The sequence below is a fragment of the Cibotium barometz genome, chromosome 13 (genome assembly GCF_041138505.1).
Source record: "Cibotium barometz isolate CiBa-2024 chromosome 13, ASM4113850v1, whole genome shotgun sequence".
NCBI lineage: Eukaryota > Viridiplantae > Streptophyta > Polypodiopsida > Cyatheales > Cibotiaceae > Cibotium > Cibotium barometz.
The window spans coordinates 60,297,870-60,312,254 of record NC_141058.1 but is presented as its reverse complement, the minus strand read 5'-3'; the positions used below and the strand labels follow the sequence as shown (position 1 = coordinate 60,312,254).

Here is a 14,385-nt window from a genome sequence, read left to right as displayed (position 1 = left end):
AGGGCAAAAGTGGAGTCAAGATTGAAGAAATCAATGTGTCACATGCAGGTGGCAGTGAGGATGAGGTCCTATTTACGTCTTCACTTGATGCCCATTCACTTCTTACAGGTGGTCATGGTATGCACTCATGGATCATTGATTCAGGTGCCTCCTTTCATGTCACAGGTTGCAGAGACTTGTTTGTCAGGTATACTGCTGGCAATGAAGGAGTGGTTTATTTGGGTGATAACCATGCATGCAAGATTCTTGGCAGAGGTGATGTGAGGCTTGTGTTTTCAGATGGCTCACAGCTTATGCTCCATGACTGCCCAACCAGTGAGGGCACAAAGGTTGTGCCATGATCTAGATCATCTCTATCTAAAGAACGATTCTGTTATGTCAGGCATGTGCCTGAGATCAAGAAGAATCTGCTTTCTACTGGACAGCTTGATGATGCTGATTATGTTACCACATTTGGTAGTGGAAAGTGGAAGATTAGTAAGGGCTCACTGGTTGTTGCCAGAGGCTCTAAGGTGGACACTCTTTACTTTATGCATGCAGGTGTTTGTCACCATGCTAATGTAAATGCAACCGAGCTGCCGGAAATCTCTCTGTGGCATAGCCGGTTGGGACACATGAGTGTCAAGGGAATGGAGCAATTGTCTCGTTTGGGTTACTTGCCTTCTCTAAAGTTTTCAAGTTTTCAGTTTTGTGAGCATTGTATATATGGTAGGCAACTACAGTGCCCCCACAAGAAAGCTCTTGGACAGAAAGATGCTCAGTTAGAGCTTGTGCATACAGATGTATGTGAGATGCCTCAGCTTTCTTTGGGAGGGGCAAAGATGATGCCACACACAAGGTGTGGGTTTATCCTCTTCGTTTGAAGAGTGATACATTCTCAGTGTTTCAGAAGTTTGTTGCTCATGTTGAGAATCAAACTGGCAAAACACTGAAGGCTTTGCGTTCCGACAATGGGGGAGAGTATATGTCCAAACAGTTTCAGGACTTTTGTGATGCTAAAGGCATCAAGAGGGAGCTCTCTACTCCTTATGATCCTCCACAAAACGGGACAGCAGAGAGGATGAACAGGACCATTCAGGAGAAGGTCCGTTCTATGTTGTCACATGCTGCATTACCTCATGGTTTTTGGGCTGAAGCTGTTATGACAGCCGTTCACCTTATAAATAGGTCACCTAACACGAGGCTTGGTGGGAAAGTGCCAGAAGAGGTATGGACAGGGAAGCCTCCGTCATACAAGCACTTGAGAGTGTTTGGTTGCGTTGCGTACGTGCACATACGCAGGGAAATGCGCACCAAACTTGATCCTAAGTCTCACAAATGCATATTCCTAGGATATGGTGACAGAGGTGAAATGGGGTATAGACTTTGGGATCCCGTGAATAGAAAGATCATACGCAGCAATGATGTCATTTTTGATGAAACATGCATGTATAAGGAGCCTGCAAGGCAACAGGAGCCTGGCAGAGTCATCTTTGATGATAATGGACATCATGGACAACAACAAAGGGCTGTAAATCAGCCATTACAGCAAGAAAACCAGCCCTTAAATGGTGCTGAAAATGATCCAAATGGACAGCCAGAGATGGCAGAAGATATCCCTATGGATATACCACAGTCAGAGGAGATACCGGGCATTATATTTCAGCCTTATGGCATGGAACAGGAGCCACCAATAGGTGATATGCAGGCTGGACAGCAACCTGCAAATGATGGTCATTGGGTACGGAGGTCCACTAGACCCTCCAGAGTCCCTGACAGGTTTGTTCCAGGGGTTGACTACTTGATGCTCACTGACTGTGGGGAGCCCTCATGTTATAAAGAGGCTTTACAGAGGGCAGACAAGGCTCTATGGGAGCGTGCCATGAAGTCAGAGATGGATTCTCTGCATAAAAATGGAACTTGGAAGTTGGTGCATTTGCCTGCAGGCAAGAAGGTTTTGCCATGCAAGTGGGTATACAGGCTCAAAGTTGCATCAGATGCAAAGCCAAGATACAAAGCCAGGTTAGTGGCTAAGGGCTTCAAGCAGGAATATGGTGTGGACTTTGATGAGATCTTCTCTCCAGTGGTCAAAATGACCACACTTAGAGCTGTGTTAGCTTTGGTTGCGCATGATGATCTGGACTTGATTCAGATGGATGTGAAGACTGCTTTTCTTCACGGTGATCTCCATGAGGAGATATATATGCAACAGCCAGAGGGTTATGTAGTAAGTGGAAAGGAGAAGCTTATATGCAAGCTGAAAAAGAGTCTTTATGGGCTCAAACAGGCACCAAGGGAATGGTATCATAAATTTGATACATTCATGAAATCCCAGAAATTCAGGAGAAGTGACATAGATCACTGCTTGTACACCAAGAAAGCTTTGGATGGCAGTCTATTGATCCTCAACTCGTATGTTGATGATATGTTGATTGCCGGGAAATCTCGTAAGGAGATGGATACCTTGAAGCAGAGGCTGCATCAAACCTTTGATATGAAGGATTTGGGTGATGCAAATCACATTTTGGGTATGCGGATACTTCGGGACAGAAATCAGCATGTATTGTATTTGTCTCAGAAGAAATACATTGGCAAAGTTTTGCAGAGGTTCAATATGGACGGGGGGAAGAAGACTAGTACTCCTTTGCCTCCATATGTGAAACTCAGTGCTATGGACAGCCCACAGTCGGATAGAGACAGGGCTGATATGGCCAAGATTCCGTATGCTTCAACTTGTGGCAGTCTCATGTATGCCATGGTTGCTACTAGGCCGGACATTGCATTTGCAGTGGGAGTGGTTTCTAGATACATGGCCAACCCTGGCAAGAAGCATTGGGAAGCAGTGAAAGGTGTCATGAGATACCTGAAGGGCACACAGGATATGTGCATTTGCTTTGGCAAACAGGATGCATCAGTGCATGGTTACACGGATTCGGATTATGCCGGTCATCCAGATAACCGGAAGTCTACTACCGGTTATGTGTTTACATTCACAGGAGGTGCTGTGTCATGGATATCCAGGATGCAGAAGTGCATAGCCTTATCTACTACAGAGGCCGAGTATATTGCAGCCACAGAGGCTTGCAAGGAGGCATTATGGCTATCTCGGTTAGTGGTTGATTTGGGTTATACAAGGGATATTCCATTGTTGCATTGTGACAGTCAGAGTGCCATCCAGTTGGCAAAGAACCCTGTCTTTCATGCAAAGACAAAGCATGTGGATGTGAAGTATCACTTCATCAGAGAGGTGATAGAGAACAAGCAAATTCAGCTTGTTAAGATTCATACTGATGACAACCCGGCTGATCTGTTGACAAAGAGTTTGCCTCCGGAGCGGTTTGCTCATTGCAGACACTTGATGGGCATTGGATGAGGCCAGTTTCAGCCTTGATATGGCCTTGTATATTATCATGTACATGCTGATTTTTTTCTTTTCCTTTACTTAAGGGCACTTTGCCTTTAAGTGGGAGGTTATTGGGGTAAAGGCGTTATGCCCACCCTTATAGTGTGTACAAGCCCATAAGTTATAGTACATAGTACACTTAGTACTTTTAATGTACTAAGTGCACTATGTGTACTAGTGCAATATACATGTGTGATAGGGGAGTCACACACTCATGCCTCATGAGTTGACTTATCCCCACAACTCTCTCTCCCTTGTTCTCTCTGTGTATGTCTCCCACACATGAATTAACCTAACCCTAATTCTTCCTTCTCCCACACAGCTATCATCAAGCTTCTTGCTTTCAAATGCCTCAGGTCAGCCCCCCGGGAACAAGGCAGCCACAGCCCCTATTGTGTAATCGCTGGCATCTGTCTCAACCACAAATGCTGTGGCACCAGCTTCTCTGTCCGCATCCTGCAGCCCCACTGTACACACCTGTATGGCTGCTTCTGTTCGGACGTCTACAACCGCTGCACCGCCCCTTCCACCCCCTTGCTTTTTCTGCCGCCAGCTGACCTGCTGCAGCAGGCTGTGTGTACCGTGCACTGCAGTGCTCTTTGCTGCCCTCCATGTAGAACTGTGCACACAGCTTAGATCACCCTCCCATGCCTACATAGGAGAATACATGAAGCACAACACAGCTCTGACCAAGGGACAAGGGATTTAGGGTTTTTTGGGTTCCTGGGACAGCATACCTGTTAGAATTTGTGCATCTCACTGCATGTGGGGACCGGACCTTTTATTGGCACACATGTATTTATCACATTTATGCAGGTCATGGGGTTATTTGCTGCTGTCGGCTAGCTCCATAGGGGCAGTCGGCCAGCTTCACTCCTTCCCTATATAAAGGCCACTTCCCTTCTCACTTGTAACTCAGTTCGTTCCTTCACAAGCACTTGTTCTACATCATCTGCTGGCTGGTATTGCCATTGTAAAGCCTCATGCTAATAAAATGTTCATTGTCTGATGTCTAATAAAGCGACAGCTTGGCAGACTACTACTAGAGCTTCATAGTTCTCGAGAGAGACTCCTCCAGACACCCGCTCCCACTAGGGGTGGGAGACAGTCCTAGCTCACAGATTTCTTCCAGAGAGCCATGCCAGTGCCAGCTGATGTACCACATGGAGAGCAAAGGAATTGAGAGCCAGGAGGAGACCTAGACAGACTAGACATAGAGCACCCCGACTCCACCACCGAGAGATAGCAGCTATCCAAATGAGACACCAGATGGAGACGCAGGAGAGGCTAGCTCGCTTTCATTCAGACTCAGGGTACATGTTCACGCCATTCACAGCCTCAGCATCGGCGATGTATGATATCTTATATCCCTCTTATGGCACTGGATGGAGTTAGACATAGATCTGCATAGCATGCTTGTACTACCCCTTCAGCATATAGAGATGCATCTTGCCTTAGCACTCCATCCACGTCCCCATCCCCCCTTATATTGTTTGTATATGGGCTCCACCGATCCATGATGATTCACAGTTGTATCCAGACACATGCACACTTTTTCTTTTCTTTCTTTTCTTCCGATGACCGGAAGAACACAGTTGTATTATTTTTTGTCTCATAGGCCGACTTTGGCCTCTCGTAGACGTTAATATTTCTTTCTTTCTTTCTTTCTTTCTCTCTGCCTCTCCCCCTCTCCTATGTTTTGCTTCCACATTGTGCAACCTTATCATGGTGTCAGATGACTAGGTCCCTGCTGCCCACTTCTGCGTTTTATTCCCTTTTTTGGTGGACGAAGAGTGCTGCATTTTTTTTCAACAACGGCTGCATTTTCTTCTCCTGCTCTCCTTTCTTGATCAGCGCTTTCATCTCCTACTGCTCCTGCCCTGCGTTTTCTCTCGGAGTCCAGGTACAATCTGGACAGGCTGCATTGGTTGGTGATTGGTGGGCTGCGTTTTCTGTTGAACCTGTGTTCTTTCTTCTGTGCCTCTCTTCCTGCCGTGCTCCTGCCCATTGTGTTTTCTCCTGCTGGATGCAAAGGTGCTGTGTTGGAGGTGCTGCGTTTTGCTTTCCTAAGCATTTGCAGCCGCTTTTGGAAGGAGTGTGGGCTGTTTCACAGACACGTGAGCATCAGGAGGTGGTTTATGGTGCAGCTGCTAAGTGGCTTCAACAGATCCTCTCCTTCCCCGGCTTCTTTCCTCTTCCGGAGGATGCTTTCCCGTGCGTTTTGGCGGACTGTTTGCTGCTGTCCAGTCCCTTTCTCTTTCAGTTTTGAGAGGGGGCTGCTTCATCCTTGTACCTCGTTCCATTGGAGAAGTTTTGGAGATTGGTGGAGTGCTGAGATCATCGGTGGCACAAAGGCTTGCTTGCAGAGGTGTGCTATTGCCGTGAATATGGGTTCCCTCTTGGAGGAGGCATCTATCCTCGACTCAAGAACAGGTAATCCATCACATTCATTCTCATCACCATTATATCACATCACTTCTATCCACATCATATCTCATTCATACACATCTCAAACACAAGTGACAAGCCTTAAAGCACCCGCCAAACTATTTTTCCAGGGTCAAAAGTGGATCAACAAAAAACTCCCAACATGGTTTGCCCACCCCAAAGTCTGCCATGCTCAGTAGCTCCAAAAATCTACTATCCCACCACCTGGGTCCAAAGGAAAACTTGAACTTCTCCACTGCAAGGTAGCTCTAGGGCACCATCCTCCTGGATCAAAACCAAACCAGTAGTCTTCTCCCCATTGGTAATCCTTCCAGCATATCCGTCCACCTGGATTAAAAGGGGCACATTTGCAATAGGCACCTAGAATATGCCGATTTGGATCCTTCTTTGACCATAATCTACCATATGTATAATGGCTATAAGACCTTTGAACCATATGCCCATATCCCGAAGGGAACATTAAGCTAAGCAAAAGGAGATTAACCTACGATTAGAGTAATGAGGAGCATAATGACAACAAGATGATGAGAAAGTGAGTGTTGTGCTCTTCCATTCGATGTGAGCCTCTTATATAGGCTTGAGTACATGTGATTCGCAATGAGATTAATCCATAATCTCTCCTAGAATCTCTCAACCATTCTCCTTGATTTGAGCACCCACTTGCCTAGATTTGAGGGCACCTCCTCCACTTGCAATAGGCGCCTAGAATATGCTGATTTGGATCCTTCTTTGACCATAGTCTACCATATGTATAATGGCTATAAGACCTTTGAAACATATGCCCATATCCCCAATGTCACATGAATGATATTTTGGTGTATTATTTCAACATTTTCATAGAATCACCAAGTTCCTTCATGCAACCCTAACAAAAACACTTACCAAATTCACAACTCAAAGATGAACATGGTGACCGAGAGAGACCTACACAAGGCAATTGTTGACAACACATGCTAGTAGACAAGCAAACCTTATAAAGTTCCCTTCTTCCATGATCAAGCAAGCTATCCTACCAACTGTGAAGGTCCCATAAGACCACCTTTTACACAAGCTAAACACACAAGGTCAGTACACATAGAAGGGTCCAGGCAAACTACCTCCCAACCGTAGATTCCATCAGGAATCTCCCTCGAGCCAAGGGCTAAGGTAAGCCAATCAGCCCTGGCGTCCCATACCACCAGAGCATGTCCTAAGGGACCCTTGGCAAGACCGCCTGTGAACCACCATGTCCATGACAAGAGTAAGACTACTCTGGTCCAGGCACAGACTAACTGTCAAGTAAGACAACCTATGAACACATGAACACAATAACCCATAGTCACTCATATAGTAACTCTTGCTGCTATAAATAACTGACCCGTCATAAATAGCCAGTAACCATGGATTATCAATAATAATGAGCCCTAGCCACCTGTAACTTCCCTGCAATCTTCCCCCTAATCTCAGGGCTCCCCAACCCTGTCCAGATTATGACCTAATCCTGAGAATTAGTGTTAGTTACATAACATGTGTACCCTGAACATACACCAACTGGCCTATCCTCCCAAGGCGAAGACAAATCTGATGACATGTCCTCTTGTGGTGCCTCCATAGCATTAAAAACAGAAGATACTCCACCCAATGCAAACAACAAGTGAGAAGAGTCCTCCTAAATTAACCAAGAAATTGAAGCAACCCAAGAAACTGAAGCGACCCCCACTAAAGCCAAAGATTCTCAGCAACTGTGAAGACTCTCCCTCATAGAACTTCCTCTCTTCGTAGTTGTGGCTTGATGCAATGAAGCACCTTGGGTGTGTGCTCGACTGAGAAATTAAAAAAGATGAGATGCGCACACATGCATCGCCTTCACACTCATCCTCTAGTTTGGAAGAACCCTCCTCCTCGGACTACTCCTCCAGTTCTAAAGAAGCCTCCTCCTCTGATTGCTCCTCCAGTTCTAAAGAAGCCTCCTCCTCTGATTGCTCCTCCAAGGTCTTCGAACAATCCTTCGTGATGTGCTCGATGGAGTCACAATAAAAGCATTGTCTAGCAACCATCTTGGCGTGACCCTCTTCACGGGTGAGACGAGTCATCAAAGCTCTCCCACTTGCCTCGTCCTTACCATCCTTGGCCTTGGATTGGCTACCCCTGTCTTTGCCTTTTTGCTTCCTCTATTGTTGAGTCCAAGACTTGGAACTCTCCCATGTCTAGAGGGTTGTACCAAGACAAGGCTGATTTGCACAAGCGTCTACGTTGTGCAAAGACCGTTTCAAACCATCCACAACTCGCTCAACCTGCTCGACTGTTGGACGGTCCTTGGGAGTATCAGCAAAAGCTCCGAAGCATGGGCCCTTGTAGATTCAAGCTCCAAAATACTAGGTGCTCAAAGTCCCAACTCCATTCTATCGAGACCGGCGAGTTATAGCCTCCATTTTAGCCGCTTGCATGTCCAGATGCCTTCATGCTCACAAGCAAATCAATGAGTTGTGAATCCATGACAAATATCAAGTGATCAAGGACCAGGTGAAGGATTTCAGCGATGCACGATGAAGGAAGGGTTTGGTGGGGCAGCGAAGCACAATATACCCCAATTGACCCAAGTGCAATGAAGAGAACCCAAATATTCACTTTTCCCAAACCCGAACTCGTACACTCTTGAAATCTAAGTACTCTACCCTATCCAAATAGTCAACGCACACGGGTGTGCCAAAAAAGAAAAAAATATTGCAAGTTCCCTACAACTATAGAACACTTGCGCCTATGTGCTAGGGTTTGAGAGAGAGAGAGGGAAGAGTGAGGCGGAATCACACATACAACACACACGAGTCCTAAACTACTGCTATGTATTATGTACAAGAACGAAGTAATACAACTGAAATTCAAGTACAAGATGTGGCTGAGAATGAAGACATCAAATCACAGCCCTATGACCTTTTAAACACTCCTGGCTAGCACTTCACCTACAGAGAAACACTCTGTGAAGTCCAACACTAAGGAAAGTAGATGAATATGACGATTTAGCTACCCAAGTATATATATGCAGCAATTCTCCTAGTCAACCAATACTATTGTTGTCGTAACCTGATCACCACGTCATCAACGCCACACATGTCACGTGCGCTATCCAACCCTACCCGTCGGCTGCTATTTGATGTCTAGCTCTGCCCTGGATACTCATATAGGTGTCACAGTGCGCTTGACTGCTTGGATAGGGCAGAGCCCTAGAGTCTAGAAGTACACAAGGTTGGGTTTGGAGAAAGATCTTATTTATTAATCACTAGTTCTAGCTACTCATCATGGAGATAGACGCATTCATGGAAGCGTTTTCCTGCATGGAGGAGCAATTAGCTACCTGTATTGATGAGCGACTCGTTGCTTTGGCTACTAGTCTTGGCAGGATGGCTTTGGCATACCAAACATCTATCCTTGCCAATTTGGTGTCCACCCACATTCGTTAGCAAGGACCAAACGATCCGAGGATGAAGTGGTATAATGTGCCAGGTAGAGTTCTTCACTCCCTTAGAGGCACATATAAACGGACCGTACAAGTGTCGCTTGTAACGGGAGGCGGACGCGTGTATTGGAATCGTATAAATGTGAACAAGATTCTGAGCACTTAACACTTGAGTATTACAACCACAAAGCTGAAAATGACAGTACACCACATAAAGGGGCCGATGATAGGCTGACCCCCCCCCCTTTAGGTTATATTACCAAAAGAGTCTGCAAAGTACAAGATTACGGGTGCCTGGGGATTCACCACCAGCTTGCACCTGATTCTTCCAAATACATCATGAATGAATACATTTCAAACAAGAGAATCTGTAGGTACATCCGCCCTACACACAGGTACATCCGCCCTGCACAAGCCTCTTCACAGGTACATCCGCCCTGCACAAGAGTATCACAATCCTCACAGGTACTCCGCCCTGCACAGGATGTAAATGGATCTTTAGACCCTGTTTCCACGCAAGAAACTGATCCAGAAACCTGTGTTCTCCGCGAGCAAGTGTCCCCAATGCTTGCCCTAAGCACCTGCTATACCAGGAATCCTTGAGACACATCCATGCTCACATATTCCATTGCTGTCCAGCCTGTTTTGTGCAATAACCAGTCCAAAACAGCAACTTTCTATCGCGAGAATTCCACCTGTAAAGGGTCCTACAGCCCTGTGGAGGTCCCTAGAGCTGTCCTATACTGTCCAAGTTGACTTTGGACACCTGAAACCAGCCCAAAACTCGCAATAACCAGAAAATACAGGTCTGAAATTTACCAACCAGCCCTTTAGAAGAGTGTGGGGATCATTATCCAAGCTTGTGTGAGTCCGGGAAGCAAGCAACCAGCCCTGTAACAACTCCCAAAGCTTCAACCAGCTCTCCACTGTGTTGAGTAATGAATAAAACAGCCCAAAAGGCCTCTTGAAGGAGGCACCTTTCTCCAGTGCCACCTATGGGGCTTGGTGGGTACACATACAGGCTGACAAATGTCCCCATAAGGTGTCCAGGTAGGTGTCCAGTCCATAGTGCTCCATTTGTCCTGTTTGTATAAGTTTAGGTCCAACCAAATGGGAAATGGCCATAAGCTGTCCGGACTTCATTAATTTTGGTCCAACCAAATGCGAACGCATTATAAGTTGTCCGGCCACTTATTAATGAGTGTGGACCTGCAAACCAATAAACTTTAGTAGTAAATGAAATAAGCTGTAAATTAAGTGTGGACGCACTTACCACCTGCAAAACCCATAAGCCCACAGTTTTAGGCCCAAACAGGAGTGCACACACGTGTCCACAAGGTACCCGGGCGTCCCCGGTCCCTCGGACTTCACAAGCCAAAATAACAAGCATTGTCCAGGCAGCAAGACAATGTCACACAAAGTAAAATAAAGTTATGGCATGCATCATTTATGCATTGTGCACATGTAAACTTGGAGAACCACCTATCATCATTCTTGTACTTGAAAATATTCCGCCTGCCATCATAACACACCATGTGTGCATGGCCGGAATCCACACGGGCACCGCCTGAAAGTCCACAAATGTCCTGCCATGTCCTTGGACTCATATGCATCCACTCATATGATCCATACACATGCCCAGGTATAATACATACATGCATCCGCATGTTTCTAGGCCTGACACGCATCCGCATGTCCCTAGAATATAGGGGTTTGTGACAGTCGCTCCCCGTTCGGCGGTTGTCATTCTAAACATGCACTTGCTTAGATAGCTTGGGATGAATGTGAGACAATTGAAAAGTTTCTATTAGTACATTGCTTTGTATAGAAGAATCGTTCTTAAGCTTAAGGACATTAATAATTTCCAAGAGATCACGGGATTTATCAAGGTATTGGACTCTCACTTTTGGTGGCATGTGCAATCGAAAATTCCCTAGACTTTTGAAGATGTATAAGCTTTGGACCACTCCGTTTTCAAATGTACTAATAAAGGTGAAGAGAGAGCCTCAGCAAGTGCACACAAATTTGGTTATTTTAAGTCACAAAGAAGTAGAGGTTTACCATGAGGATAGCACATATGTACGTTGCTTACTATCCATGTTATGGGCGTCTACATTAAGACCCATGAACTTATAAGGATATAGCAAGATCAAGAGTTTGGATGGTAGGATCATAATCCAACACAACTTCTTGAACTACGTAGAGGTCAAGAACTTGATGTTGTGGGATTTCTTGTTGTTTTTAGCTAAGGACCTTGTGAGATACTATGATGAGTAAATCGAAGTTAAATTCAAAGATATAGATAGCCTTTGGATTTTCAAACAAGACTCTGAACAAAAAAAAAAAAAGATGAAAGAAGAAGGATCAGTTTCAAAGCAAACATGATGTTTATCTCTTTTGTGTTCGAGAGCATTGAAGGAGCACGTTGAACATCTTGATAGGGTCCAGCAGCTCAGGGAGTATTTCCTTTTCGTCAAGGAGTTCCTACTTTTTGAGAAAGCGAAGTATTTGGGGCAACCTAGGTAAGAGTCAACAGAGATCCCAAGCAGATTGAAGTTCATGGAAGTGGCCACATCCAAGAATGTTTAGTAAATCAAAACATCTCTTGGTTTTTCAAGATTCTATTGCAAATTCATCGAGGACTAGTCTAACTACTTTTCAAAGTATGTTATGTCAAGAAGCCAAAGAACGGCTGGAAGGATAAAAACTAGAGAGAAGATTGCTCCAAATACGACCCAAGTGATGAACAAAGAAGATTGTGGGCTGATTTTCCTGCAACTCCAGGCTGCATCATACTCGAAAGAGGCTTGGGCCTCAACATCATCTGATGGAGAAAGGGGGGCTGGGAGAGGCTTCAAATAGCCCATCCTTTATACACAGCATGCTTTCCTGCTAAGGAAAATCAATTGTGCTCTGATCAGCACTGTTCACACTGTGAGTATCAGAATCCAACCTGCTTGCCGCCCGTAAGCTCTCTCTCAGAGCAAATGCCAACATGATGTCATTCCAATGGATCCCCATTCTACCTAACAAAATTAACAAGCACTACCGACGGTTTCTATCTTATATAACTAACAAGATTAACACGTGGCAATGTGCCTCAACATATGGCCACAAAACTTTCATTGTACTCTCCCAAAATATTCACGTCGTTGTGCCTCGACATATGGCTGCCACAAAACTCTCGTTGTACTCTCCCAAAGTATTCACCTTACAAAGTTCTTTGCTCTTTGAAAGTGAGCTTGTTCTTTAAATATGAGCCAGAGTGATGTCTCTCCATTCCTCGCTCTCGGCATAAGGAGTGAGCATTGAGACAATCACACCTGTACTTTCATCATTTAAGTTTTAAAAAATATTAAAGACACATACTGAATAGCACAAGATAATGCTTGAGGGGGCGCTTGTATCATCACTTAGCCTTTACTCTCTCGGTTTAAAAAAGACTTACCTTAATAATGTCACAACTTCTTCTTCTTCTTTTTAATGCTTACAACTTGTATATTTAACATTGCGAAAGGCATGGTGACAATCAAAATACTGTTAAAGAATGGTCTCTTTTGTTGACCATTGCAGCATAATTAAATACAAAGCAAACACAAAGCGCACTTTCATTTACAGGTGTGGATGATCTGATGTCATGTAACAAATTTCCAAACATTGATCAAAGGGGCTTACATGACCCGTCGAAGATACTCAAATCCATCTTGAGGTGGGCCTGATTGAAAATCGGGTTCACCCTCCACCTGAAAGGCAAGTGGCTGGAGACTCACTTCCTCGTCACTGTCCTCAAAGGCATCCTCCTCTTCACCCGAGTCTTGATAGCCACCATCAGGAGAACCACTGAAGCTGCGGATCCTGCTGTCCACGTTTTCTGCAGGTTGAAGGCACACTTCAACAAACCACCGTCCAGGGTTAAGGCGATGCAGAGTGCACTATATGCAAGAAGTTGCAGGAGTGCAAAAGTCTGACAAATCAATACGGGCAACCAAAAAACAAGGGAGAGGGTTGTTTACGTGGGGGGTTGGACTTGTATTGTGGTCGCTGACGCCTGTCGCGGCGTTGGGCGGGGGGGACGGCCACGGCCAGGCTGCAGAGCTCCTGGTAGAGAGGAGCCCCCATGGAAGCCACGATGCTCTCCCAGCAGCCGTCCAGTTCAGCTGCTTGTCGCCAACCCAGTAGTTCATGCTTGGTGTAGCGAATCGGCTCCATCATCATGTACATTGGTGACATACGCTGATCCCTCCCCGTGTTCTTTTTTTCCAAAACCTTGGGAAAAGTTGCGAGCTATGTTTAGGATCATATCGAAGGCATCGTACAAGGTTCTGTAGAGCATAGCCTGTTCGCAGGTTTTCTGTCCCCCACTCTAGCCCTTCATCGGATTCGCAGGCTGCTAGCAACAAGCAGAGAGCAGCAGCAAAGCATGAGGAGAGCCGGAGGCAGGAAGTGCATACAGTGACATTCTGAACGGGATACTCTCTCTCGTCGTGTAGATTTCGATGTTGTTTTGTTTTTTCTGGGAAGATGCACTACTAAGGTTGAGGTTCAATTTTAGCACTAATTAATCAATGTAAAATGTGTTTGGGAAATAGGAATGGGGATCCGGCCTGCAAAAACAACCCCCAAAAAAAAAAAAAGAATCGGGACCAAAATCTTGTTTTTCCAAAAATATATATATATATATATATATAGCATATGATTTCCTTTTGAATTGGGACACTTGTAAGGAAAATCGTATGAAACCCAAGAATATATGGAGTTTGGACACTTTGTGTAGTCCATGCTCTCTCTCTCTCTCTCTCTCTCTCTCTCTCTCTCTCTCTCACACACACACACACACACATTTATAGAGTGAGCAACAATCAAGGGCACTCTTGGGCACTCTCTCATGAAACACTAGGAGAAGCACAGTTGTGAGGGCAAACCTGAATCAACCAAGCAACCACACAGATGGGGGGTTGATACTCTATCCAACCCACACATTTGTTGGATGTATAACTTTATCCATGGTTCCATCCATTTGCATCTTGCAAGGCAAACATGTTACATTACAAGGCAAAACTAATACAAAACACACTATATTCATAGATTGCAAAACATGCATATTGGTGCATGCAATCTCTTC

At 45.2% G+C, this 14,385-nt stretch overlaps 1 protein-coding gene across 2 annotated transcripts in view; it reads right to left on the bottom strand.

Moving 5' to 3' along the window:
* The window catches only part of LOC147632901 (uncharacterized), a 57,761-nt gene extending 43,971 nt beyond the window's left edge, over positions 1-13,790 (bottom strand). Inside the window, exons 1-2 of one of the 2 annotated variants that reach the window (XM_086807808.1) lie at positions 13,277-13,790; positions 12,939-13,134 (exon numbers count right to left, since the gene is read on the bottom strand). In XM_086807808.1, coding sequence (XP_086663934.1) covers positions 12,939-13,134; positions 13,277-13,493 — 413 coding nt within the window. In that variant the 5' untranslated portion in view covers positions 13,494-13,790. Of the gene's footprint in view, positions 1-12,938; positions 13,153-13,276 lie in introns of both variants that reach the window. The other variant, XM_086807807.1, reaches the window with a different exon arrangement.
* Between the last annotated feature and the right edge of the window lie 595 nt (positions 13,791-14,385).